Here is a 25667-nt window from a genome sequence, read left to right as displayed (position 1 = left end):
CAAACTTCACAGGCTCATTTCTCTTCCTATACCGCTTCTCTAAAGTTCCACTTTCGCTTCCTTTGAGAGCCCCAGCATGGCACTGCTGAAATTATTCAAACGTTTCAAGACAAATCCGGAACTCTTGTGAATTCTGCTCATGTCTAACCCTTAAAACTGAATCCTGAGCTCTCAATTTTTAAGAGAGGAATTTGAGCTTGCCTTCGGAATTTGTGGGGGCTTCATCACTTGAGACTTTCAAGAAGAGATTGGACTGCCGTTTGTCTGAAACGGTGTAGTAGGGTCACCTGCTTGAGGGAGGGGGATTGGACTAAGTGACCCATAAATCCCTTCCAACTCTGTTAATCTGTTGGCCTCAAATCCTCCAGGGCGTTCCAGGCTTGAAGTCCTGAACTTCACCAGGAAGGGGAGGAGCCCCAGCCGTTCGCCTAGCCCTGCGCTCCTCCCACAGAGGTCGAAAGTGGCTGAAGGGCCGCATGGTTGGTGTGGCTTTGGTTGTCCCGGTCCGTTGCTCGCTCGTGGACGGCGATGAACGTCTTCCGGCGGGTTATTGCTGGGGGCCTTCCTCGGTTTTGGCAGCCGCTCCCGCTTTCCGCGCCTGCTTGCGGTAAAAGAATCGGCGCGCTGCTTTGCCGCACTTCGGTGGACTGCCCCCCTCACTTCCCACTCGGGAAGGAACCCCGCGGGCGCTGGGGAGAAGCGGCGGTGGCGGTGTCGCCCGAATTGATGGAGCAGGAGGAGTTCGTCTTCCCCGAATATGTCCCCGAGGATCTGTCCTTAGAAGAGGAGAAGCGGCTGGTGGAGGCTACGGTGGTGCAGGAGCTGGAGCAGCAGCAGCGGGCTAAGAGCGGCGAGGAGCCGCAGCAGCCCCGAGAAAGACGCCAGAAGGCAGCACGGAGTCACCAAGCGGCGGGGCGGCCGGACGCTTCGGTGCCGTCGAGCGGAGTGAGCTGCTCGGGATGCGGCGCGGAGCTACACTGCCGGGATCCGGCCGTGCCTGGATATCTGCCCAGCGAGAAATACCTGAGCCTGCTGGGGCCTGAAGCGCTCCTGCAGCGGGAGGAAGATGAAGGAGAACAGAAGGAGGGGGCGAAGGACTGGAATGACCCCGTCAGGAAGGCGCTGGAAGGAACTGTGTGCCAGCGCTGCTGGCTTCTGGTGCATCACCACCAAGCCCTCAAGGTGGAAATGTCCCGGGAGGCATACTACAAGCTGGTGAGCGCCGCCTTAAAACGGCCTCCTCGTCACGGACGCTCACACCTTGTGCTCTGCATGGTGGATATGCTGGATCTGCCTGACTCAATTCTGCCTGATCTGTCCGAGTTGGTGGGGACCGAGTCTCACATATTTGTCCTAGGCAACAAGGTGGATCTTCTGCCTGCTGACTCGCCAAAATACCTGAAGCACCTCCAGGAGCTGCTGTTGAAGAATTGTGCAGATGCTGGCCTTGTGGATTTAAGCCAGCCTTCCGGAACCCCAAACCAGCGTATAATTGATGTGCACCTCATCAGTGCCAAGACAGGCTATGGAATAGAAACCCTGATCTCCAAATTGCAGCAGTCTTGGAAACTAAATGGGGATGTATACCTTGTAGGAGCAGCCAACAGTGGAAAGTCGACTCTCTTTAATACTCTCTTGCATTCTGACTATTGCAAATCCAAAGCTTCTGATGTGATTCACAGAGCAACCATCTCACCTTTTCCTGGTAAGGGGGAATTAAGGCATGCTTTAATAACTTATCCTTAAGACCATTCAGGAAAACCCACATGGAACATCTGAGCACTTTGTTTTAAAAAGCATTACTTAAAGGCTGTTCCATGGCTCTTATTTATTTATTTGATTTTTTTATTTTTATAGGTGGAAAACATACATAGTAATAGTACTCTTTCTCCTTCCCTCCAACAACAATCATGTGAGGTAGGTTGGGCTGAGAGTAAGTAACTTGCCCAAAGTTGTGCAGCCAGCTTTCATCCCTAAGGCAGGACTAGAACTCACAGTTTCCCAGTTTCTAGGCCAGCACTTTAACTACTTTATCATACTAGCTCTTCTTGTATAGAAATCCTTTTGCTGAGATGAAATTGGATTTTTCACATATTTTCCACATGTTTCCGCAGTCAGGATGATCAACCAGCCCACATTTATATTTCCAATATTGACACCTGCCATGGTTGGTTCAAATTTGGTTGAGGCTGTACTGTGCCAGATACTAAATTAAACAGATCAGGGTGAGAAGTTGCCCAGTCCTGGTGCCCTGCTATCTCAGTGTCAAAGTATTTTTTGACTAATTGCTGTCCAATGGCGGCTTCGGGATTTGAATATGAATATTTGATCATGACAATCCATGTGTATAAGTAATAATTGGTTTGCCTCACATTTTTGCCATCTCTTTTTTATAGCTAATTGTTTTCGAAGGTGCAACTAACCTCATGGTGCACCCTGGGCAATGTCACAGCTGAATAGTCTACACATTCCAGCTGCTGAACTCACAAGGATTTCCCAGCAAGAAGCAGCAGCATGATTACTGAAAATGAGTGTTTAATGTAAAGGAGACAATAGAATTATAGAAAGGCAAATAATTCTTGCTAGACAACTAACGGTGTTTGAAACCTAATGCTAATAATTTTAGAACAAGTGTGTTGAGAACACTTTGATAACAGTCATAAGTTTCACAGTGAATTAACCAGTAAAAGATGTTACTGTTCAATTCATTTTATGGCTGTGAAGAATTCAGTCTTTTTTAAAGAAAATTTAACTTTTAAATATAACTATGGTAAGTGTCATAAGTTTGACATAACATTTCTTAAATAAAAATTATTCTGAGACCTGTGTTAGTCTTTATACAGGATCCCTAAACGTTTATGTAATAATGTAATAGAAGCCTTATAATTTTTTTCCCTAAATATCTAACAACTGCTTTTTTTCTCAAAACTGTCTTAAAACTGCCTTTCAAGTAAAATAACAATACAATAAGGTGAATCTGTCTCAACTGTTCATTGGTTTTCCACATTAGGTAGCACCACCTAGCCTACTGTATTGATCTCAAAAACATACAGATAATTCTCAACTTGCAGCCATTCATTTAGTGATTATTCAAAGTTACATTTGAAAAAAATGACTTAGGATCACTTTTCACATAACTGTTGCCGCATCCCCACAGTCACATGAACAAAATCCGGATGCTTGGCAATTGGCATGTCCCAGGATCATGGGATTGCCATTTGCAATCTTCCCAGGTGGCTTCTGACAAGCAAAGTTAACAGGGCAAGCAAGATTCACTTAACAACCACACAATTCACTTAACAACTGCAGTGATTTGCTTAACAACTGTGGCAAAAAGGTCATAAAATGAGGCACACTTCACTTTTGTATGTTTGTTCATTTTTGTATTTTATGTGTTTTATTGTACGCCGCCCCGAGTCCTTCGGGAGAGGGTGCGGCTAACAAATAAAATTTTATTATTTATTATTATTATTACTTAACAACTGTCTTGCTTAGTAAGAGAAATTTTGGGGTCAATTGTAGTTTTAAGTTGAGCAGTAGCCGTATTGTAGCAGGGTTAGCATTACTTGAATGTGGAGCCAACAGGAAATAATGAGATTTGTAGGCTAGAATGGAAGAAGGAAAGAAAAAAACAGAAGGAAACAGTAGGAAATTTGTTCTGTTCTTATAAAGATAATTCAAGGACAAATATATCTGTCATATTTTCCACTTGGAGGTGACTGTATTCATGGATTAGGAAACTAAAACTCAATGTAACTAAATAACACATTAAGCAGCTGTTTATTACAAATTGACACTGGGATCTTTGAAGGGGCTAACATAACTCCAAGGATTATTTAATTTAAAGCTGGGTAAGATGAATATGGTTCTCATGCCATTTTCAGTTTCTGCTATAGAAGTAGCAATGTTTTGGAGTTGTTTATTTAGAGAGGGAGAATGAAAGAGTAAAATAAGTGCACTAGATTTTACTGAATCAAACTGTTTAGAGGGATGGGGGATTAATGGAGAAGATAGGAAGCACAAATATTCCCATCTCTATTCTATTGATACCACTAGCCACAAACCCTGGAATCATCAAACGGGGCAGGAAATCATAATGCAGCCTACACCAAAAAAGGTTTATCAACTGTTACTTTAATTTGTGGATATAATGATAATGCATGCTTTGTAATACATTTGACCAGTGTAAGATAAGCCAATATTATATTGATATTTCAGACTTGCTTAAAGTTAGTCATGGTTGAGGCAGGATTTGAAGTGGGAATTTATTGACTCAATATTTCTTCTTTTAACCTTAATTGCTATCCATTATCTCATTTTCTTAATAGGGACCTCCTATAGCTACAGTTTCTTTCACAAATTCATTTTCTGACATCTCGCAAAAGCTGCATGCCTCACAAAACAATTTTGTGACCTAGATTGTTTAAACCTACTCTAGTATCTTAATTCTTTGCCAATTCTGTATAGACCAACTGTGGAAATTTATGGATTTTATTTTTCCATTTTTTCCTCCTAGGTACTACACTGAACCTTCTGAAATTTCCAATTATTAATCCTACACCTTACCGAGTACTCAGGAGGCAAGAAAGGCTAAAGGAAGATTCAGAAAAAAGTGAAGAAGACCTCAGTATAAAGGAACAAAAGCAGCTGAATATTCTAAAAAAACAAGGATACTTAATAGGTGGGTGGGAGCTTTGGGAACTGTGCAAGTGCTGCAACTCACAAATATTTGATAGATCTTTCCAAAACTGTCCACATATTTAATGATCAATTAAACACAGATATTATTGCATATTTAAAATGGATCTTTTTAATTATCTGACTAGAAAATCCACCTAAATAATCAAATTAGGTGGCTCCACATTGTTTTGGATAGTTTAGGTACTTCTGTGCACTTGGAGAACCAGATTTTTCTAAATTGATTCAGAAATTAAAAATTAACAATTTGGAAGCTTATCTGAATGTCCAAAATAAATAATTTTCCAAAGCAAATATTTTCACAAGTACATATGAAAAGAACCTTGAATCTAGAAGATACCACATCTATACCATGAAAATATTTACAAGTATATTTATAAGCTAAATAATTTATGTTGTTACTATTTCCACAGTCTTTTGAGTCAGGAAGATATGAGTTTAAAGAAAAAATACAATTAAGACACCTTCCTGTATTTTTTACTTAACTCATCAAAAGGTTAAAGAAATAGGACGAATGTTTAGAATGTACAGTGGAAAGGAGTCAGAATTTACAGGGTGAGAGACTTGTACTTAGAATCCACATTACTTTAAAGCAGTGGATTGCTTAGTTTTAATTTTTCATAATGCACTACAGTAAAATAAAAAAACCATATTATAGACTAATGCAATGGATATAACAAAGTCTAGGTGTTAATTTTTGTTGAATTGTTACATTTGCTAGCCTCAGAACAATATATCACAAAGTAACATGAATAATCTACATCTACCTGTGTATCTTTCTATTGTTGATACAGGAAGAATTGGAAGAACCTTTAAACAACCAGAAAAAAATGAGAAAAATATTGAAATTGATTTTGATGTTGAGGCATTATCCATGAGCATGGAGGAAGAACCTTCCCCTCCACTCAAAGCTAATACCAAAAAAAATGAATTGACATACAATGAAGTGAAAGATTGTCGTTGGTTTCATGACACACCAGGGATTATAAAAGATGAATGTGTGAGTATACTGTTAAATTTGTTTGATATCTCAAACAGAAATGAAATCATTATTTCAGCAGCTTCCTGTGATCTTAATTCTTCTTTATTTCAAGTTTTGAGGAGCTGAAAATGTATTTCATATATGGACTGTCAGGGCTACTTGGACCATTTGTGGGGGGAAAACCCACTATAAATAACACAACTATGTATAGAAATAGAATCATTGTAAAAGCCTTGTTAGCGTTTACAAAATACTAAAAAGGCTTATACAATTATTTTATTTGTATACATAGTTGTATTATTTATAGTTGGATTTTTTTCACAAAACATTTTCAAAATAGTTACAACTACTTTTATTTTTCAATTTATTTTGAAATCTTGCCAATTATTATTTTAAAGGAAACATCTGAATTAATTTAAATAGCTTACACTAAGTATTAAATGTGAAATTTCGGTTACATACATGCTCTATCAAAGCCTTACAAAGTTATCGTTATACAGTTGCTGTGCTTTTTAAAGGTGTATGAGAAAGATGCTTTTCTCTGTACATTATTCCAAAGATGATGATGGAAGCATGGATTTTATGCTATTCAGTTATGGAGTATCTAGCTCCGTGATGGCACACAGAACCCTTTATTGCGGGCACATAAGCCATCACCCAGCTCAGATCCACTGCACATGCCCGCGTGCCTCCCACCAGCCAGCTGATTTTTGAGTCTTTGGTGGCTGCAGGAGATGTGCATAAATGCATGGGGGAGTAGGGGGAGGTTGCATGTGCATGCATGGGGGGAGCTGGGGGAGCACGCATGCATGAGGGGGTGGGGGAGTGCGGCTTCCCCATACCCTGTTTTTGTGCCAGGAGGCTTCAAAAAGGCCTGCTAGGCCCAGAAGGGACTGCTGGGGGAGAGGGTAGTGCTAGCAGGTCTCCCTGAAGCCTCCTGGCATCAAAAACAGGGATGGCTTTGGTTTTCTCCTAACGGGAGAAGATCAGCACCCAACCTTGACTTGAAGTGGGGAGCCGCTCCAGAGCCTCATTGCCCAAATGAGTTTGCCCTACTCAGTGGGGTGGGGGGAGGCCAAAAAGAGAATGCCAAAACCACCCCCAAGCTATTAAGCAGAAATATTCCAAGCACTATGAATCACACGCTCCCTTCGGCTACTTGGGAAAGGGTTGAGAGTTCTCCCTCTCATTCCACTGCAGGAGAGGTGGCCAGGCAGGCGGGCTCTCTCAGCCGCTGACAGGTGAGGATAACACATTAAAAAGGCCGCTTGCCTCTTCTTCCCACCCCTGAGTGGGAATTGCCAAGAAAGGGGCCAGGAAGGTGGCGGTGCTTGGCTGCGGCGTGTTTGCAAGCTGCCTGAAGTTGAGCCATCTGTTGACCCGATGGAAAAAAGGTTTTCCATCACTGATCTAGCTTGTTTTCCACTAGTGATCTGTGTGCTGATCTTTTTTCCATACATAAACTGACTGTCCCTGCCCATTGAGGAAGAAACAGAACCCTTGCAAACAATGTCTGCAATATCCAATCCTGTAAAGCAGCAGACCTCAACATTTTCGGCTTGACAGACTGGTGGCGGGGAGAAGGGATGGTTCCGTGTGAGTGTGCACAGCTACATTTGCACAAATAGCAGGTGCACCCACACGCTGCTCACACAAATGAATCTTTGTGGAGAATCCACTTGCGTGACCTGGTTTCAAATGGGTTGAAGTCCCCTGTCATAAGGCATTTCAATACAGTAAGATACTTTCCTCACCTGGGTCCTGTCATTGTCTTCTGTATCCCATTTTCAGGTTTGGATTTTGACTGAAATAGACCTAGGTAATCCAGTTCATTAGGGCTTCAGTAGTTGTTTTACCACAACCATTCCAATAACCTTCCCTAAAAGGAAAGTTTGAAGGCAATAGTTACCTAAGACCACTGAATTCCAAATCCAGGGAGGGTATCTTCAGTAGCAATGTGCACCAAAATAGTGTCTATGAGGAGATAAGATGACAAAACGCTATACAAATTACAACATAGCAGCCAGGTCAACCATGTAGAAGCAAAGCTGCTATAATTCCATCATTTTAGGCTTTCGGACAGTTTTCAAGAATTCAGATTTTCACTAATTATCTTTTAGCAATCATTGCTGTAAGCTAGTCATCATTTAATAATTTGCTAAATATTGCCAAGTTCAAAATACTCAAGAACGACTAAAGATGGAAAATAAAGCTTTGTATTCTTCATGGGTTTTTTAGCTCCACTTCTCAAAGCAGAGATAACCAAAGATCAAAGTACTTCAAAGTTATAAACATGAGCTTTCAAGTGTATTGCAGCCAGTGGTGGGATACAACCGGTACGCCCCGGTAAGGGCATACTGGTGCCTGCTGGGAGTACCAGGTACCGTTCCGGTACGGTGCTCCAGAGGGCCCGCCCGCCCTCCTTATCTGTATTTGAGCTGATCGGGGCTTTTGCACACCTGCATGGAGTGTACGGCACCTGCGTGATGCTCCGCCGAGCAGCTGGATCATTGCGGGCGGTAAGTACACGTGTGTGCTGCGCATGTGCACGTGGTGGACGCCTGGCCGCTTGGTGGCATACCGGTTGCAATGAGATTCGGAACCCACCACTGATTGCAGCCCATCTAAAATATGACTTTCTTCTGACTAATACTATTTCTGTTTAATCTGGATTTAATTTAATGTGTACTTCACTTTTATTCAACCCATTCATTGATGCTAAGTGCTAGTCGATACTGCTAGCAGACATATTGATGGCATTTTATGTCCAGCTGGCTTTATGTAAAAGTTGAATAAAACAAAGGACAAGAAAGAACTGTAGTCAAAAACTGTATACCGTGTTTCCCCGAAAATACGACCAGTCCTGAAACTAAGGCCTTGCCACAATTTTCGGGTGGGCAAAAATATAAGCCCCCACCGAAAATAAGCCACCTGGACAACCCCCTTTCAGGCCAGGCAGAGCACCGCTCACCAACCTAGCGGTATCCTGAAGGCACCAAGGGATGGGAACGGGGGGGGGAGAAAGGCGCTCATGTTGCTTGGCACCTTCGGGATACCGCTAGGTCAGTGAGCGGTGCTCTTCCTGGCCAGAGGGGGGAGTTGCCGGGTGGCTGCTCCTTTGCGAATGGGCTCCTGAAGAGCCGGGCACAGCCTCAGGCGAAGCAGCCATGAGGTGACCACACTCACGAGCAGTCGCGCGGCAAACCCCCTCTCCAGCCGGGCAGAGCGCCATTCACTGACCTAGGGGGTATCCCTAAGGCACCAAGCCATGTGGCACTCTGCCCGCCCCTCAGCTCCCGCGGCTTGGCACATTTGGGATACCCCCTAGGTCAGTGCATGGAGCTCTGCCCGGCTGGAGAGGAGGGTTGCACGAGTGCCTGTTCCGCCTCCAACTCGCATGCTTCCCAGCCTCACTATGCCCTGGCTCAGCTCTCCCTGCAGGGCCAGGGCACCGCTCTGGGCCTAACTTCTTCTCTGACTTCCAAACTCTGGAACTCGGCTTCCAATTCGTCCAGCAGCTGCTGCTCTAGGAGTGCGCTCTATGGTTGTGGGCAGGCTGCTGGAAGACTCTCTGTCCGGAAGACTCTCTGTCCAGAGAATAGGCAACATGGGCAACATGGGCAGTAATGCCGGCAGCAACCCACCCTTCACACATACACACACACAAACACACACACACACGAAGATTTCCAAACAATTATTTTGCTCACTTTTATTGGGTGGCAGCTTTTCAGTGAAATGTTTAATTCTCATCTCATTGCATTGAAAGGTAAACATTAGGCTTTCGGAAATTGCCCATGATTTAAAAATTGTTTGCCCTGCATTATTGTAAAACTGCTGATTAACTATTGTCTTTCAGCATGCTGAATTTGGTTGTGCGTTATTTGGAAACAGAATACTGTATTATTATTTTTGGGGCACTTAAGGCTGCAGTACATCTCTAGTGTGCATATTCATTTTTGGATTATGGCCACTTGGATTATAATTCTCATTAATTCAATCGTAACTAAGTAAAGTAGGCATTGCAGCACCTGAAGAGCAGCTACACAAGTATTATCTTACCATCAGTAGTATTAAGAAGTTTTACATGCGTCACTGCTTTTTCTTTTCAGCTCTACATGAAATCCCTTTTAACTGCCGCACGTCAGGCTGCTTTCTTGGTTATAAAAAGTAGAATAATTGCAACTGATTTTATTTGCCTGGAATTGTGGATTCAAGACAATTGTGGATCCTAGCTATTGCATGAGTCTGTATGAGTGCTGTTCATCAATGCTCTTATATTTTAGCCACATCCAACATGTCATCTATTTGTGAACTCTCGTAATATTTTAACATATCATCCTCTAATTTTCATATGTTTTCTGATTTTCTTTTAGGTTTTAAATCTCTTAACAGAAAAAGAAATAAAATGTGTTTTGCCAACCTCTGCCATTGTTCCAAGGACATTTATACTTAAACCTGGAACCACTCTATTTTTGGGTGCATTGGGACGTATAGATTATTTACAGGTAAGAGTTGCAATGGGAATGCTGAATTTAGTGTAGATGATGTATAGAACAAGATATTATTTGGACTGTTTGAGGGTACCAGTAATCACCTCTCTTTTCTTCTCCTGCTGCTGAATAATTTCCATTTTATCAGAATTGATGGGGGGGAGGGGTTGCTGCTTAAATGACTTTGAATATAGCCATTTCTTTTTCAGAATCATTAAAAGTCTCCTAGTCCAGTGTTCTCTTCTTGCATTCTGTATTGAAATTTAGCTTTCAGGAATCACTCTGAACTAAAGAAGCCAGAAACAGATTGGTTGGATTGGTCTCTGGATTAGAGAATTTAGTTTCTCTTCTAACGAAGACACGAACAAGAATTTATATAATATAATAATATAATAGTAGAGTTGGAAGGGACCTTGGAGGTCTTCTAGTCCAACCCCCTGCCTAGGCAGAAAACCCTATACCATTTCAGACAAATAGCTATCCAACATCTTCTTACAGACTTCCAGGGCTGGGGCATTCACAACTTCTGGAGGCAAACTGTTCCACTGATTAATTGTTCTAACTGTCAGGAAATTTCTCCTCAGTTCTAAGTTGCTTCTCTCCTTGATTAGTTTCCACCCATTGCTTCTTGTTCTACACTCAGGTGCCTTGGAGAACAGTTTTACTCCCTCTTCTTTGTGGCAACCCCTGAGATATTGGAACAATGCTATCATGTCTCCCCTAGTCCTTCTTTCTATTAAACTAGACATACCTAGTTCCTGCAACCGTTCTTCATATGTTTTAGTCTCCAGTCCCCTAATCATCTTTGTTACTCTTCTCTGCACTCTCTAGAGTCTCCACATCTTTTTTACATCGTGGTGACCAGAACTGAATGCAGTATTCCAAGTGTGGCCTTACCAAAGCATTATAAAGTGGTATTAACAGTTTACATAATCTTGATTCTATCCCTCTGTTGATGCAGCCTAGGACTGTGTTGGCTTTTTTGGCAGCTGCTGCACACTGCTGGCTCATATTTAAATGGTTGCCCACTAGGACTCCAAGATCCCTTTCACAGTTACTACTACTGAGCAAGATATCATCTATACCATACCTGTGCATTCCGCTTTTCTTGCCTAAGTGTAGAACCTTACTTTTTTCACCATTGAATTTCATTTTGTTAGATAGTGCCCAATGTTCAAGTCTGTCAAGATCCTTCTGTATCTTAAGCCTATCTTCTGGAGTGTTGGCTATTCCTCTCTGTCCCTTTGGAAGAGCCCCTCTTGATGGGTTCTACCATCTCAGTGCATCCCATTCACTCCAGCCACTGGAGTAAATTAAAAAATTGGGGGGGGGGGGGGGAATCAAGCCACAGAACAGAACTAATGTTTTTTTTAAAAAATCACACAGCAGACAGGGAAACCGAAATTAGCCACTTGACTTCATGACCAGTCATGTCCCATCTCTTGTGGAAGGATGGGTGGCCTCTGAAGACACTGGCTATTGTATTCCCTGGGAAGCTTCTCCAGAGAGTGTCAAGCCAAAGGGGAGCATACAGTGAATGGCAAGTAGAAAAGTGGGAAAAAAGATGTTTTGAAGCAGCAGCTGGATAATACTTTTGCGTGCACCTAACCAGCTACCACAGGGTAGCAGCATCAGGAATTCCACCTGCAGAAATAATTTCAAGTGAAGACCAGAAAAGTATGCACCTGCAAGAAGGGGTGTGTGTGTGTGTGTGTGTGTGCGCAGTGCAGAATACAGACAATAGAAGCAATCCCAAACATACCAACCATATCATCTGGAAGAAGGGAGTCATAGAAACATACTTTTTGTGAGAAAAGTGATGTGGCAGTTCTAGTCTAACCTAGCTCTGCAAGATAGCAACCTGGGTTTCTCCTTCAACATTCATTAGACATTACAAAATAGACCAAGACTTTTGCAGATGCAGCATAATCCTGCACAGATTATAATTATAATAGATATGCACATCTCTCTTAAGAATGTTTAATACATTTTTACCCGGTGACCAAAAACCTGTAATGAATGTACTGTGTAGCAGCTTTGGTCACGGATAACCGCACACACCCCCTCCCAAAGTATCCTATAGAATTAAAAGTCTATAAAGAGGCATTCCACACAGAGAACATTAACAGAATAGGGATGGAAAATTAATCTCAGTATTTCGTTGTACTTTTTTTGGTTATGTGATTCCAAGCAATACAGTTGACACTGCCATATGGCTAAAGTCAGTTCCCATAACTGAAAGTTTTATCTCAAAGGACAAGAAAAATGTTTTCGGGGACCTTGCTTTCTCACTAGAAAAGGAATTAAGCCTTTCTTAAGCAACTTAGAACTGAGGAGAAACTTCCTGACAGTTAGAACAATTAAGCAGTGGAACAGAAGTTCCCTCCAGACGTTGTGAATGCCCCAACACTGGAAGTCTTTAAGAAGATGTTGTATAGCCATTTGTCTGGAACGGTATAGGGTTTCCTGCCTAAGCAGGGGGTTGGACTAGAAGACCTCCAAGGTCCCTTCCAACTCTACTATTGTATTGTATTATTCTTTTGGTCTATCAAATTATTACTTTGGTAAAATCAACAGCGTTTTGCTGTGAATGAGAAAATGAATTAAATGTAAAGGACAAAGAACAAGGATGGAATACCAGACTATGACTTGTTATGACTCATTTTATTCAGTACGTCAATATCTTACATTGCTTTAAAATTATTTGTTCATCCATATGAATTAGATGAAATGTTTTTCCTCAAAAAAAAAAACCCTAAGCTAATTACTTCATTTTTAAATAGGATAATACGGAATAATAAACTAAGACTACATTATTCCAATAAAAGTTGAATAATTCAGCTGTGGGGACTAAAATGCTTTTGTTTTACTATGAAGTGTATTCACTTTATTATAGTAGACTAGCAACCTTCAGAAGCTAAGTTATCATTACACTAGTTAATAAAGTTGGTTTTCAAAACTTAATTGAAAAGAAATACTGTAGAATTTTTCAGGCAGTGTAATTTTCAAACTTTTTATTCCTTAGGGGAATCAGTCCTGCTGGTTTTCTGTTGTGGCCTCTAATTTGTTGCCAGTGCATATTACCGCCACAGAAAAAGCAGATGCTGTCTATCAAAAGCATGCGGGTCAACCACTACTAAAGGTAAGCCAGCACTTATGTACACTGACTGGAGAATCTGTTGAGCCTTGTGATTCTCTCCGTTCACAGGCATTCATTATTATGCCTCTTGGGACTTGGACAAGAGAAGCTTTGTTCTGTTGTTAGACAATACCATGACTGTGTTGTCTCAAGCAAGTTTTCCCTATCTTGGTGGTCTTCCACACTATGCAAAATGATAATAATTTTGCACATTGTGTCTTTCCAATCTCTGGAAAGATAGTAAAAAGCAGCTTTTATGTACATTCCAGGTAAAATATAATACAAAGAAAGTGTCACTAAGTATGTTCATTGACACTCATCCTTTACGTAGAAACGTAACTCTCATTGCTGCCAAGATGCAGTCCTTTGGTAAATATTGAAACGTTCCCCATGCAGCGTTCTCTGCTTATGAAACACTTAACGGGGTTGCGTGTTCTGTTGAAATTGGCAGCTTTTATCCACAAAACAACTTAATTCAAAGACAAGTTTCAAGTTTAAGCAAATTTAGTTCATTTCTTCTAACTTAATTATATGTTGGCCTGTGGGGGAAACCAATTTTAGATGAGTGGAATTGATTAAAGCAAGTTGATACATAGAAGTATAAGGCCAGCTTGTTATCTTTTTAGGACAATCCCATACATTTGCAATGAGAATTTATTTATTTTTGACACTTGGCATTCTCACACTGCCCCCTTCTTTCAGATAGTAACCTGAAATCCATTACCTGTAGTAACTTGAGATCCTTTACTTATGAATATGTATGCTGACATCATCTATCGCTTGTTTTAGTGTCATCCCATCTTTCTGGGATGTATAAACATCAGTGCATCCCTTTGTTGGATAGGGTTTCCTCTCAAGGGTCTCTGGAGTGAGTCCCATCAGCATATGCTGTGTAATAAACACTGCAATTTAGCTTTGATTCTTCTTTGGGGCTTCTCCATTTGATTTCACAGGATAGCAGGATTGGTGTCAGATAGAAGAAATCAGGAACTAGGGTAAAGTTCAAAAGTACTACAAGTTTATGTCATGCTACTTCTACACAAGGAATCTGAACTACTAACAGTGAAGGTGAATTAGCGCCAGATAAGTCAATGGACTTCAAGAAAGATTGACTTGGGTTTCTTACAGGAATGTAGACACTCCAAATTGATGATGCATTTGATCCAACTCTTAGGCTTAACCTGGTCATCTCCTACAGTTGGCCCAATTTCCCAAATTTAGGACTACCAGTGGTAAAAGGACAGTCTTGAGATAGACTCTTGTAAGAATCAACATCTGTGTCAAAAGGATATATATTTTGCTATACTTTAAAGTACAGAATTTATTAGTCTTCTTTATCGTTCAGTATTCATCACATTTGCTGTTTGGGCTATCTGCTTTATTTTGTGTCTGGCATATTGCAATGTTTATTTCAGTACCTTTATCTTTTTGTCTCGTTCTTTTCATTCTGTTAGCTGATTTTCATTTTTCTCTGATCACTTCAGCCATATCTCAGATGTCTGGCCATCTTCTTTTTCCATTATCCTTTTCTCTCTCATTTTAACTGCTTCTGAAATTCTTTAATCTTGTCTTCTACTTTTTTTGTCCATGCATAGATGTAGTTTTCCTCATGTAAAAACCCACCGTTCATCTACTGTTTTACCTAAATCTTTTTTTAGAGACACTCTTACAATTTCAATGCTTTTTTAAATCACTGGGCTTCCAACTTTTTCTGTTTCTTTTGTTTTCTGCTTTTGTTTTGTTTTTACATTATAAACCTGAAGGCAGAAATTGATTATAAATAGTATTTACCTGGTATAGATACTTATGAGAATTACTGAAGTGTTATTAAAAGGTAAAGGTTCCCCTTGCACATATGTGCTAGTCGTTCTCGACTCTAGGCTGTGGTGCTCATCTCTGTTTCAAAGCTGTAGAGTCAGCGCTGTCCGAAGACGTCTCCGTGGTCATGTGGCTGGCAGGACTAAATGCCGAAGGCAAACGAAACACTGTTACCTTCCCACCAAACGTGGTCCCTATTTTTCTACTTTCATTTTTACATGCTTTCAAACTGTTAGGTTGGCAGAAGCTGGGACAAGTAACAGAAGCTCACTCCGTTACACAGCGCTAGGGATTTGAACCGCCGAACTACCGACCTTTCTAATCGACAAGCTCAGCATCTTAGCCACTGAGCCACCTTAAAGTGTTATTACTTAGTGTATAATTTGCTGATTAGCTTTGTCAGATGAATCTTAATTTTTATTTAAAAGACTGTCTTTCTAATTTGTAACACAAGGTTCCAATGGGAGGTGAAGAACGAATGAATGAATTTCCACCACTTGTTCCTCAGGAAGTGATGCTGGAAGGAATTGGGGTGGATGAAGCAATAGCTGACATAAAGCTCTCATCTGCTGGTAAAGATCCTCAAATTTTCTTTTGAATAGATGACCTATTACAGGGAGTGATTGAGTTACAACCACTCATTCAGCCATCATTCAAAATGGTGCTGAATGAGGGGGTTTTACAGTCTGTGAAGTTGTGGCCCTAGCAGTGCTCCAAGGTCATGTGATCACAATCTGGGCGCTCAGGTGCCTGGATTGCAATGATGACATCACGGCAAGCCCCAGTGACATCATGCTTTATGACCATGTCACTTAGTGACATAATGGCTAGTCCCAATTACCATCATTCAGCAAGGGTACCTGTATTCCACATTTTTGAATGAAAGGATATCTTTCCCAGTTGCTATATTCACAATGTGAATCCAGATAGGATTGCAGTCAAAAGCGACCCAATCTTTTACTCTCTTACATAAGAAGCATCTTCTCTTCAGCAAATAATTCTGAAAGAAGTCCAAGCAGAACACCCAAGTTGCTAGTTGTTTGGTGGGAAAGTATTTTATGTCATCAAGCAGGGATTTTTTTTTCTATCAGTAGAATTTATTTTATGTAGCAGTTGCTTACACTTCTCTATGAATTTGGCATATGGCAACAGGAAATTTAGGATTATTTTCTTAAGGATTAGGAACATTTTCCTATAAATTGCCTTTGTGATTCCCATTGTTTTTCAATCCCATACCTGAAAAAGAGTACTCTCTTGTCAGACAAGGAAATGCTGCAATCTTTTAGATCTGCCTAGTTACACCACATGAAGGGAGCAACCAATTTTTAGAATACTGTTTCCATTTACTACAGAAAAAGAACTTTAATACTTAGACTAATGTTTGGTCTTTTGATTTTGTTGACATTGTAAAGTATTGTTCTGAAAGCTTTTTGGATAAACACTGAAGATTTTTGAAAATAGCTCTTGCTTTTGGTCCTAATGTGGAAATTAATATGACTGTTGTATCACTCAAACTGAAGTTCACAGTAAATCAAATTAAGAGTTATTATTTGTTTAGTAATAAAGTGATGTATTTCCTCTCTTTAGGTTGGGTTGCAGTTACGGCTCCTTCAAATAACAAAATGCAATTAAAATGCTATACTCCTGAAGGAACACTAGTAACTATACGGAAACCACCTCTGCTGCCATACATTGTTCATTTGAAAGGGCAACGTGTGAAAGGAAGTTCAACCTATAGAACTAAAAAACCACCTTCCTTTGTGCAAAATTTAAAATCTAATATGAAGGAGAAAAAAAATAAAACATAAGGTTTTATAAACAATGGAATCCCCAGTGTAATTTTTTTTATCCCAAAACAGCAAATGGTTATTTGTTTACAAATAAAGACATTAGTTTTCTTATTGTTATTTTGTTTTGGTAAATTGTCACATTAAAGGTTATGTTTACTTGCAACTTTGTTGTATTGTACTGTTTTACACTACAGTCTGTAGTAGTTCTTTTTATACTTCCTTTTCTTTAAAAACCAGTATTCTTTTCAGCTTTTTTCTAGTTTTGGTAGACAAATATTGCTAGAAAGGAAAGATGATCTCTTACAACTCCAACTATATAACAAACTTTAGGAAACTTTCCTTCAGGGTTTAGAATATTTATCTACTGTACATAAATTAACTACATCTATGTAATCCAAAGTAATTACTTATTACAAATTTAAAAATTTAAATATGTTTCCAAAATGTAGATCAAGTTAGTATAAACAGCTGCAAATAAATACAATACATATTTTAAAACTAATTGCTACACACTTTTTAACAAGGCAGTTGTCAATCATAGGGGACAGAGCAATATTATCTGAGCAGGCTTATGTGATGATTGTCACTTGCTTTCCTCCCTCTTATATCTGAATTTCCTTGAAAACAGAGACCATGGGACTGATCTATGAAACGTTACAGACACTATTCACTATGCATTATTTCACAGAACTGAGAAACTCAGCTAAATAAATAAATGTACTGTATTTTGAGATTCAGTTGCTTCCTAATATTCAAGACATTTTGCCTTGCTACCAACTACAAAAATAAATGAATGTGGCTGCCAAGGTAAGTGTAAGTGTGACTCAGGCAACTTTGGCATGAAATCTGATAAACTGCTTAAGGTATGAAGCAGGGGAAAATTTATTGGAGAGGAGATCCAAAAGAATACACCAAAATGTGCTATATCATGTCTGAATTACTTATTTTGCAGGTATGGGACTTTCTTAGAGATACTTACATTACGGTAATTCTTCACAATGGTAGCAAATACTGTGTAGAATGTTACTGTGAATATCACATGAAGAATTTTCTACAAATACAATTAATACAAGTTGTCCAATTTTAACTGGCTTTATTACTCATGGAAAAACAAGATTATGTCATTCATAACCTAGATAATAATCAATGGCCTCTTAATCCACTAGAGCCCTCAAAAAAAATATGCCACCAAAGAGAAAAAAGAAAGTAAATACCAGTGATGTGCAGTCAGGTGAGGCAAGTGAGACACAGCCTCACCACTCTCATCATGAAAAGAAAAAAAAATGTAAAAGGAAAAAGCTGAGCTAGTTGCTGCCTCACCGTGGATGACTCTGCTTAACTGTTAAAAAAAGCCTCTAAAAAGTGCCCTCTACTATGAGGCAGGAGAACTGCATGCCTCATCTAGTCTGACTTTAGGCGTTTTATGATCACTCAAGCAGAGTTAAGCAAGGGTTAAAAGCCTAAATTCCTGACATAGGTGAGGCACGCAGTTCTCCTGCCTCATAGTAGAGGGCGCTTTTTTTAACAGTTAAGCAGATCATCCACAGAAGCCAGGCAAAGAGCCATGCTGTAGCACACACACTTTCCCCTAGCCTTTCTTTTGGAAGGCTCGGATCGGCTCCCCTCTGGCTTCTCTGGCTCTCCTCTCATCCTAGCCTGCCAGGAGGAGGTGGTGGGTGGGCTTTATTGCGTTCCAGGCATTTCCCACCCAGACAGCAGGCTGCATTTGCAATGGTGGAGGTGTTTGGGGAAGGCACAGGGGGATGGGGGGGTGTTTGAGAGAGGGGGAGGAAGGGAGGGGGAGAAAGAAGGGGAAGGGAGAAGAAAAAAAATGAAAAAGGAGACTTATTTCACAAAGGAGAAAAACATGCTGCTGTTTTAAATCGGAACTGAGCATGCCTGGCTGTGGAATTCTGGGAGTTGAAGTCCACAAGTCTAAAAATATTTGAAACCCACTACTGTGTCAGTGCCTCACCAGCCATAAACCTCACCGCATGTCACTGGTAGGAAAAGCAGGAAAAAAATACGTTTAAGTCTCTCATTGGTTAAAAAGAAAATTAATCCCTATAACGAGAGAATTGGGAGAGAAACCAAACCCATTTTCTTTTCCATCTTTTTTTCCACAATTGTCTAGGTGTTAGAAAACATTGTCATTGAAGTCTTCAATATACTAGAAAGATAGAAAAAATATTACACATAGCTGTTGTACAACCTTCTCACTAAACATTTGGTATAAGCAAGATACTTACCTAACACTTTCAATTCTTTTAACCATTTACTGTATGGTTTCAAATGCCCATCCATAGTATTTGGAGAAGTGATATAACCACACTAGTCTATCCAACCAGCTTCTGATAGTAGTGATTATACTAAATTTACATTTATCTTAAATGAATATATTGCAGCCCATTCTTAACATCTGTAGTGTTTTCCATTTGTTTCTTAAGTCAGTGTTGAATCCTGATGACTGCCTAGACAAGTCCCTACAGTTCTGACATGATTTTCAGAAGTGGTTGGCCGTTGTGTCTTTCCCAGAGCCACGAAAGAGAGGCTGGCCCAAAATAATTTAGTTGCCATTGGGCCTAAGGTGAGAGTACTAAAGAAGTGAGTTTCCTAGTTTCTGGCTTACTGTCTTGGCTAACAACCCCCTCCCCCCATTAAGTTGACTAGGAGTTAGTAAAACATGTTAAACTAAATAATTCTAAACATAATCCCAAACCTTATTTTTCCCCAAATGTGATTCTCTTCACTCTGTTAGATATTATGGTAGAGAAGGGAAACATGCCTTACACCAGTGAGTGAATGGAATAGATTGATACAGACCTGGCTACAAGAGAAGCAGCCATTGAGGCTGCAGAAGGTTGGGACAGACCCCTGAAATGGAAACAGGAGAGAGAGGGTTTTGGAAATGGTGAGAAAAATTTTACTATTAGAGAACACCCAAAAAGACTTAGAGCTAAATTAAAATTGAAGATAGAAGAACGCAAGCAGCGAATCAAGACTGGATTAAAACTATTGTGTTATCCTTTTCTCTTTAATTTCTTTTCTTTCTATGGATGGAATTTTTAAAATGTCTCGTACTTTTAAATTGGACTGGTCTTTTTTCCCTCCTTCTATTTTTTCCCATTTTTTGTATTTGTGGATTAAAAATCTCTTTCCTCTCAAGGCTCGGCTGGATCGTAACTTTTAAGCATTTTTTTTTCTCTCTTCTTGAGCTCAGAGATTAAAGAGAGAGGTAAAAGCAGAAGAAAAAGAAGTAACACTGCCATCTACAGGCTGGAGGCTTGGTAACATCTGATTTTACAAGGCTATTGGCTCTGTTTACTGAAAGTGGAAAGCACGTTTTGTTTATACAGGTGCTCTTTTGGAGTACAGAGAAAACCTTGAGTTGAAAGATTACAGTGAATTTGTTTGAAACCTAGCAAAAAGCTTTGGATGTCTTAGTGGCAGTGTTTACAACCTGGAAAAATGGCGCAATATGAAGAAGAAAAGGAATTAACATTACAAATAATTATGCTAGAAATTCAAAAAGTACTAATAAGCACAGAGAGAATTGAAAATAGATTTGAGATTATAGAACAAAATACAGAAATAATGGAGGGAAAAGTTGAGAATACTTACAAAACAATGATGAAATTTGAAGACAGAGTTCAAAAAATTGCACAGAAATATGAACAAAGTGATAAGAAAATTGTTGACAGACAGCAAACCGAGAGTGGAGGGAAATGATACATGTGAAATACTGAAAGGAGAGATCGACGAACTGGAACTCTATCTCAGACTTCAAAACATAGATGAAGAAAGGGAAGAAAATTTGGCGGAAACAATGAGAGTAATTTTGCCAGAAGCACCAGTGATAAAGGCAAGCTGATGGAAGGAACAGATGGAGGGTTTCGAATCTCTATAAGATATGGAATGAACAACAAGTTGCCAATACCATATAAGACTTATCAAGAAAACACTTAGAATAGAGATTCTACAAATGGCAAGAGATATTGGACTGCACTACTACTGGAAGGATACAGGATGATGAAATGATGTCACAATAAAATTAAGTTAAACTTAAACTTTGAGTATTATGTATAAGACAAAGTAATAACAGTTATAGTCAAATAAATGATTAACAATGATAATAATGCATTTATATATACTAGAATGAAAATATGAAATTTTATATTAATTGCAAGTGGGACTATGGAGATGGTGTTGGAAAGCTTTTTTAAAAATAAAAGATAAACAATTATATATAGAATAAAATATAAAGATGTAATAGCATTTGATGATTTTAGGATGATGTAATGAAACGCCATAATATAAATTTACTTTAAATTTAGTATGCTTCATATAAAAAGGATGTAATAATAGCTATACTCAGTGAGTGTTTGATGGTCATGGTGATTGTATACATATGTATTGGATTGATGATACTAATAATGGAAAAAACATTGAATTGAAAATTATTAGAGAATGTTACCAATACTAAAATAATAGAAAGACTTCGAATAGGACATAAAAAATACTTTATTATTGGATATATTGAAGATGATATAATGAATTATAATATAAATGAATCCATATTTAGAATATCTTGTTTAAAATGAAGAAACAATAGTGATAGTTAAGCAAAAGAAGTGCTATAATAATAATGTATAGAAATATATTTGATTGACAATCTTATATAAAGTTTAAGTGATGACTATGGAAAGGACACACAAAAACTTTGTAACCAATCGACACACTGTACGTAATTGAAGATGTTTTTATGTTACACGTCTTGTTTGTTTGTTTGTTTGTTTGAAAATAAAAATTTTCTTTAAAAAAAATAAAAAGTGTGGAGAATATAACCATTTCTCATATAATAATGATAAAAAAAAATATTGGGGACGATGTGGCAAATCTAAGCCCAGATATTGAACTTATTGCTGAGACAGTTTTTAACATGCCAATAAAAATTATGCTGGGAGATAAGAAGAGATGGTATATATGAAGTGGAAATATGAGCAGTGCTCAACTATTCATATTGTAACTATTTTTATTTTTATCCTGTCTATATTATTTATACAAATAACTAAAGGCAGAGAACATATCCAACACACTTTCCTTCTCCTATTTTCCCTACACAATAAATAGCCCTGTGAAGTGGGCTGGGCTGAGAAATGGTGATAGGCCCAAAGTCACCCAGTTGGTTTTTATGGCTGAGGCAGGACTTGAACGAGTCTCCCCCTTTCTAGCCTGGTGCCTATGATCAAACTGTAACATTTAAGTACTTAGGATCATCAGAGAACAGGCTGCACTGTTATTGATCATACAATATGTGAATTTAATCAATCTAAACACAGTAGCTTTACTGTTGATTACAGAGGTGTGTGCTGCCTGATAAGACAGAAATTGTGCTGCATACCTTTAATTTAAAGAGAGTTTCTAAAACCACTAGCTGAGCTTTAACATACATATTGTGACTGCACAAGCATCTAGTTCAGATTTGTTTAATGACAAGACCTGTTTCTAATGGGATCTTCAATTTCTTAAGGCTTAGAAAACATGTATGAAAATCTATAAGAAATCCTTATTCAGATACTGTGATGCCCACGATGATCACAATAATGCAAACAATGGTATTCTTTGTGACACTCTACGGAGGCAAAATACGAACTTTGGTGAAACAGGATAGGAAGACCCTTGACACTTTTGAACTTTGGTGTGGAGAAAATTCCTGAGAATACATCAGACAGCCAAGAAAACAAACAAATGGATCATCAGACAAATCTCACTCAAGGCACAAATAACAAAGCTCAAATTATTCTACTTCAGACATATTGTACGAAGATAGAAAAGGCTGTAATGCTAGGAAAGCTGGAAGAGGACAACTGGCAGCAAGATGATTGACACAGTTATGAGTATATGCTTAGAAGACCAGATAGAAAAAAAATCTATGTAATTACTAAGAGCTGACAAAAACTTAATGGCACATAATCAAATCCCAAAGGCAACTTAGAAAACACAAAAAACACTGAAGAACACTATGAGGAAGCAGTCCTTCCGATCCAAATAATGCTTTTTTCACTACACATAATTTTGAATAGAATGGTAAGATAAAAAGGTTAACAATTTAAAATGAAATTATGCAAGATGAGCAAATGTGTTATATTTACATAATGTATCAATTCATAGAAACCAAGGTGTCGCTTTGAACAATAGCACTGGATATGAAAATATGCCGGATTCCTCTACTAGCAAAAAATTCTTGAGAGAAGGAGTAGAGAGAATGTATCCATACAATAGCTGCTGAAGTAAGTATAATCTTTATTGTCATTGTACTTAAATACAACGAAATTGGTTGAAGAGCTAGTGTGAGAAAGAGGATTACAATACACAAGATGATTTCAAAGATACATAACAAGAAGCTTTAAGCTGGTCCTTCTGGTATTCTGGTAATTTAATTTAGTCCTCCCTCAACTGAGGAGGAGGCATAAAACACCACTTATCTCCAGCCTTTAATAGCCTTTGCAGCAGTTCCAAGATTCCACAAACAATTGCACTTTGATTCAGGTGACACTGGAGGCACAGGTAAATCCCTAAGTGGCCTCAACAGAGAGCAGAAGAGTGCTAATGACCAGATGACTGCAAAGAATACATGCCGCCACCACCATCCTCCCTTCTCCATATCCATCCATCCCCCACAATATCAGAACTGACGAAGCTTCTTGGATGAGATGCAAAATGTTTTCTTCTTCCTCAACGAAAAAAACAGTCCAGTTGCCTTTGGAAGGAAAAAGCACCATCAAGGCAACTATGACTTGGATGACAGAATTTTCACAAACATTTTGCCAATTCAGTTATTGGTAAGTACTTCTATGTACGCAAGGTTGATGGAGATACCAACAAAACCCAAAAATACTTACTAACATGGCAGCTTGATCACAACTCAGGATGATACAGAATTCACTACAGGTAGTCCTCGAGTTACTACCCACATCTGAGCCCAAAATTTATGTTCCTAAGTAAAACATTTGTTAAATGAGTTTGCCCCATTTTACGACTATTCTTTACACAGTTGTTAAGTGAATCATTGCATTTGTTAAGTTAGTAACACATTTAATAATGGCTTACCCATTGACTTTGCTTGTCAGAAGTTTGCAAAAGCCAATCATGTGACCTTGGGTTATTGCAACCGTCATATATATGAACCAGTTGCCAGGCATCTGAATTTTGATCATCTGACCATAGGGATATTGCAATGGTCATAACTATGAAAAACAGTCATGTCACTTTTTTCAGAGCCATTGTAACTTTGAATGGTCACTAAATGAACTATTGTAAGTCAAGGACTGTTTGCATTAGAAATTATTACTATTTAGCAATCACTAATTGTATTAACCCTAGTGTTGCAAACTTGAGTGGACTCTTTAAGTATATATTCTATTCTGCTTGCTGCAAACTATGCATTGCCCCAGCAGTGCTATGGTCTCATTTATTGCCTTCACGATACAACATTTCAGTTGCAGAACTATCTCCTGCTTCAAAATTGTTGCATCCTTCCACTTCAATTTGGAATAGTAGAGAGCAGTTTGGTCTAATGGATAGCAGGAGGTCATGAGTTCAAATTCCACCTTAGGCTTGAGAGCTAATTGGGTGACTTTGGGCCAGTCATCTCTCGTCAGGCGCAAGTAACCAACAACAGGAGTTGAGTTCAAAGCACTAGAAGTTTACTACATGCTACCTTTGCATAAGAATCCGATCAGTAAGACTCCAATCCTATAGATATATATTGGATATGAATAAGGAAGATCCATCTAACTGAGTATGTCTCAAAAATAAACTTAGTATTGTACATAAGTTGCTTTAAAATGTTATTTTCATCTATTGGTATTTTGTTTCTTCAATATCCCTTAATTTTTAATTTCCCCTTTTAAAAGCTACAATTTTTTAATTTTTTAATTTTTCACACAGTGGGAGAAATCTATCTTGCTGCTATTCTTTTCCAGAGCTCCCCTCCCATCAGGCTATTCTGGGGAGTTCTTTAGCCTTTTGGAAAACATACTAAGTGAATAGCAAGAGCAATGGAGAGGACAATTATCTCTCTTTCAGGTTCTATAGAACAAAGATTACTGGATTTCATTCCGTAATTTTCTTTCTGAAACTCCTCTGATACCATTCATGTTTTCTCCTCTGAGATTATTTTAGAGAACTAAGATGTAAACAAGCAGTAGCATTTATTAGGACAGGTAGACTTTGCCTAACTACCACAGTTGGGACAGGAATCTCAGTCATTGAGCCAAATGACCACTTTTTTCCAACAGCCTCAGTTTCTGAACTCCCCGTTTTCTCAGGTAGTTAAGCAGATGGAGTCCCAGATAAGAAGCGTGGGGTGGGGGAAACTCTGGGAGGCCCAGCACAGGACATGCAAGAAAATCCTCCTTGCTGAAATCCAAGCAGGAGTTTCAGCCCCTGCACAGAGACACACACACACATACCTCATAAACACCCAAATCTTAATCCTATGATTGAAAGGAAGTGAAATAGCAATAACTTTGGGTACAGATACTAAGTTCCTTTGTTTGCTACCTTCATAACTTTGAATGGATGTTATGATTACAAAGAACTCAACAAGCTACCAATCTAAGCATATGTGTTAAGTATATAATTAACTTATGTTTTAAATTATATAATTTATAACATATAAAATTGTAAAATATTTGAAAAAGGATAAACATGAAGTATAAAGATAAGGCTTACCTGTCTCAATT

The 25667-nt window shown here is 39.0% G+C and overlaps 1 protein-coding gene across 1 annotated transcript; it reads left to right on the top strand.

The window, feature by feature from the left end:
- Nucleotides 1-457: 457 nt before the first annotated feature.
- On the top strand, nucleotides 458-17083 carry NOA1 (nitric oxide associated 1). Its single transcript, XM_081940487.1, has 7 exons — nucleotides 458-1705; nucleotides 4517-4681; nucleotides 5493-5698; nucleotides 10057-10188; nucleotides 13199-13315; nucleotides 15585-15702; nucleotides 16718-17083. Exons 1-7 carry the CDS (start codon nucleotides 529-531, stop codon nucleotides 16936-16938), a joined length of 2136 nt encoding a protein of 711 aa, XP_081796613.1. The 5' UTR covers nucleotides 458-528; the 3' UTR covers nucleotides 16939-17083.
- The last annotated feature ends 8584 nt before the right edge of the window (nucleotides 17084-25667 follow it).

This window comes from Natrix helvetica, assembly GCF_964273705.1.
Source record: "Natrix helvetica genome assembly, chromosome: 2".
NCBI lineage: Eukaryota > Metazoa > Chordata > Lepidosauria > Squamata > Natricidae > Natrix > Natrix helvetica.
Note: the sequence above shows the minus strand (reverse complement) of the source record. Positions and strands in the feature narration are given on the sequence as shown.

Excerpts from the sequence above, each read along its gene's own strand:
- NOA1 (XM_081940487.1), top strand. The coding sequence starts at position 529 with ATGAACGTCTTCCGGCGGGTTATTGCTGGGGGCCTTCCTCGGTTTTGG. Across the intron at positions 1,706-4,516 it reads AACCATCTCACCTTTTCCTG|GTACTACACTGAACCTTCTG; the intron begins GTAAGGGGGAAT and ends TTTTCCTCCTAG. Across the intron at positions 13,316-15,584 it reads CGGGTCAACCACTACTAAAG|GTTCCAATGGGAGGTGAAGA; the intron begins GTAAGCCAGCAC and ends TTGTAACACAAG.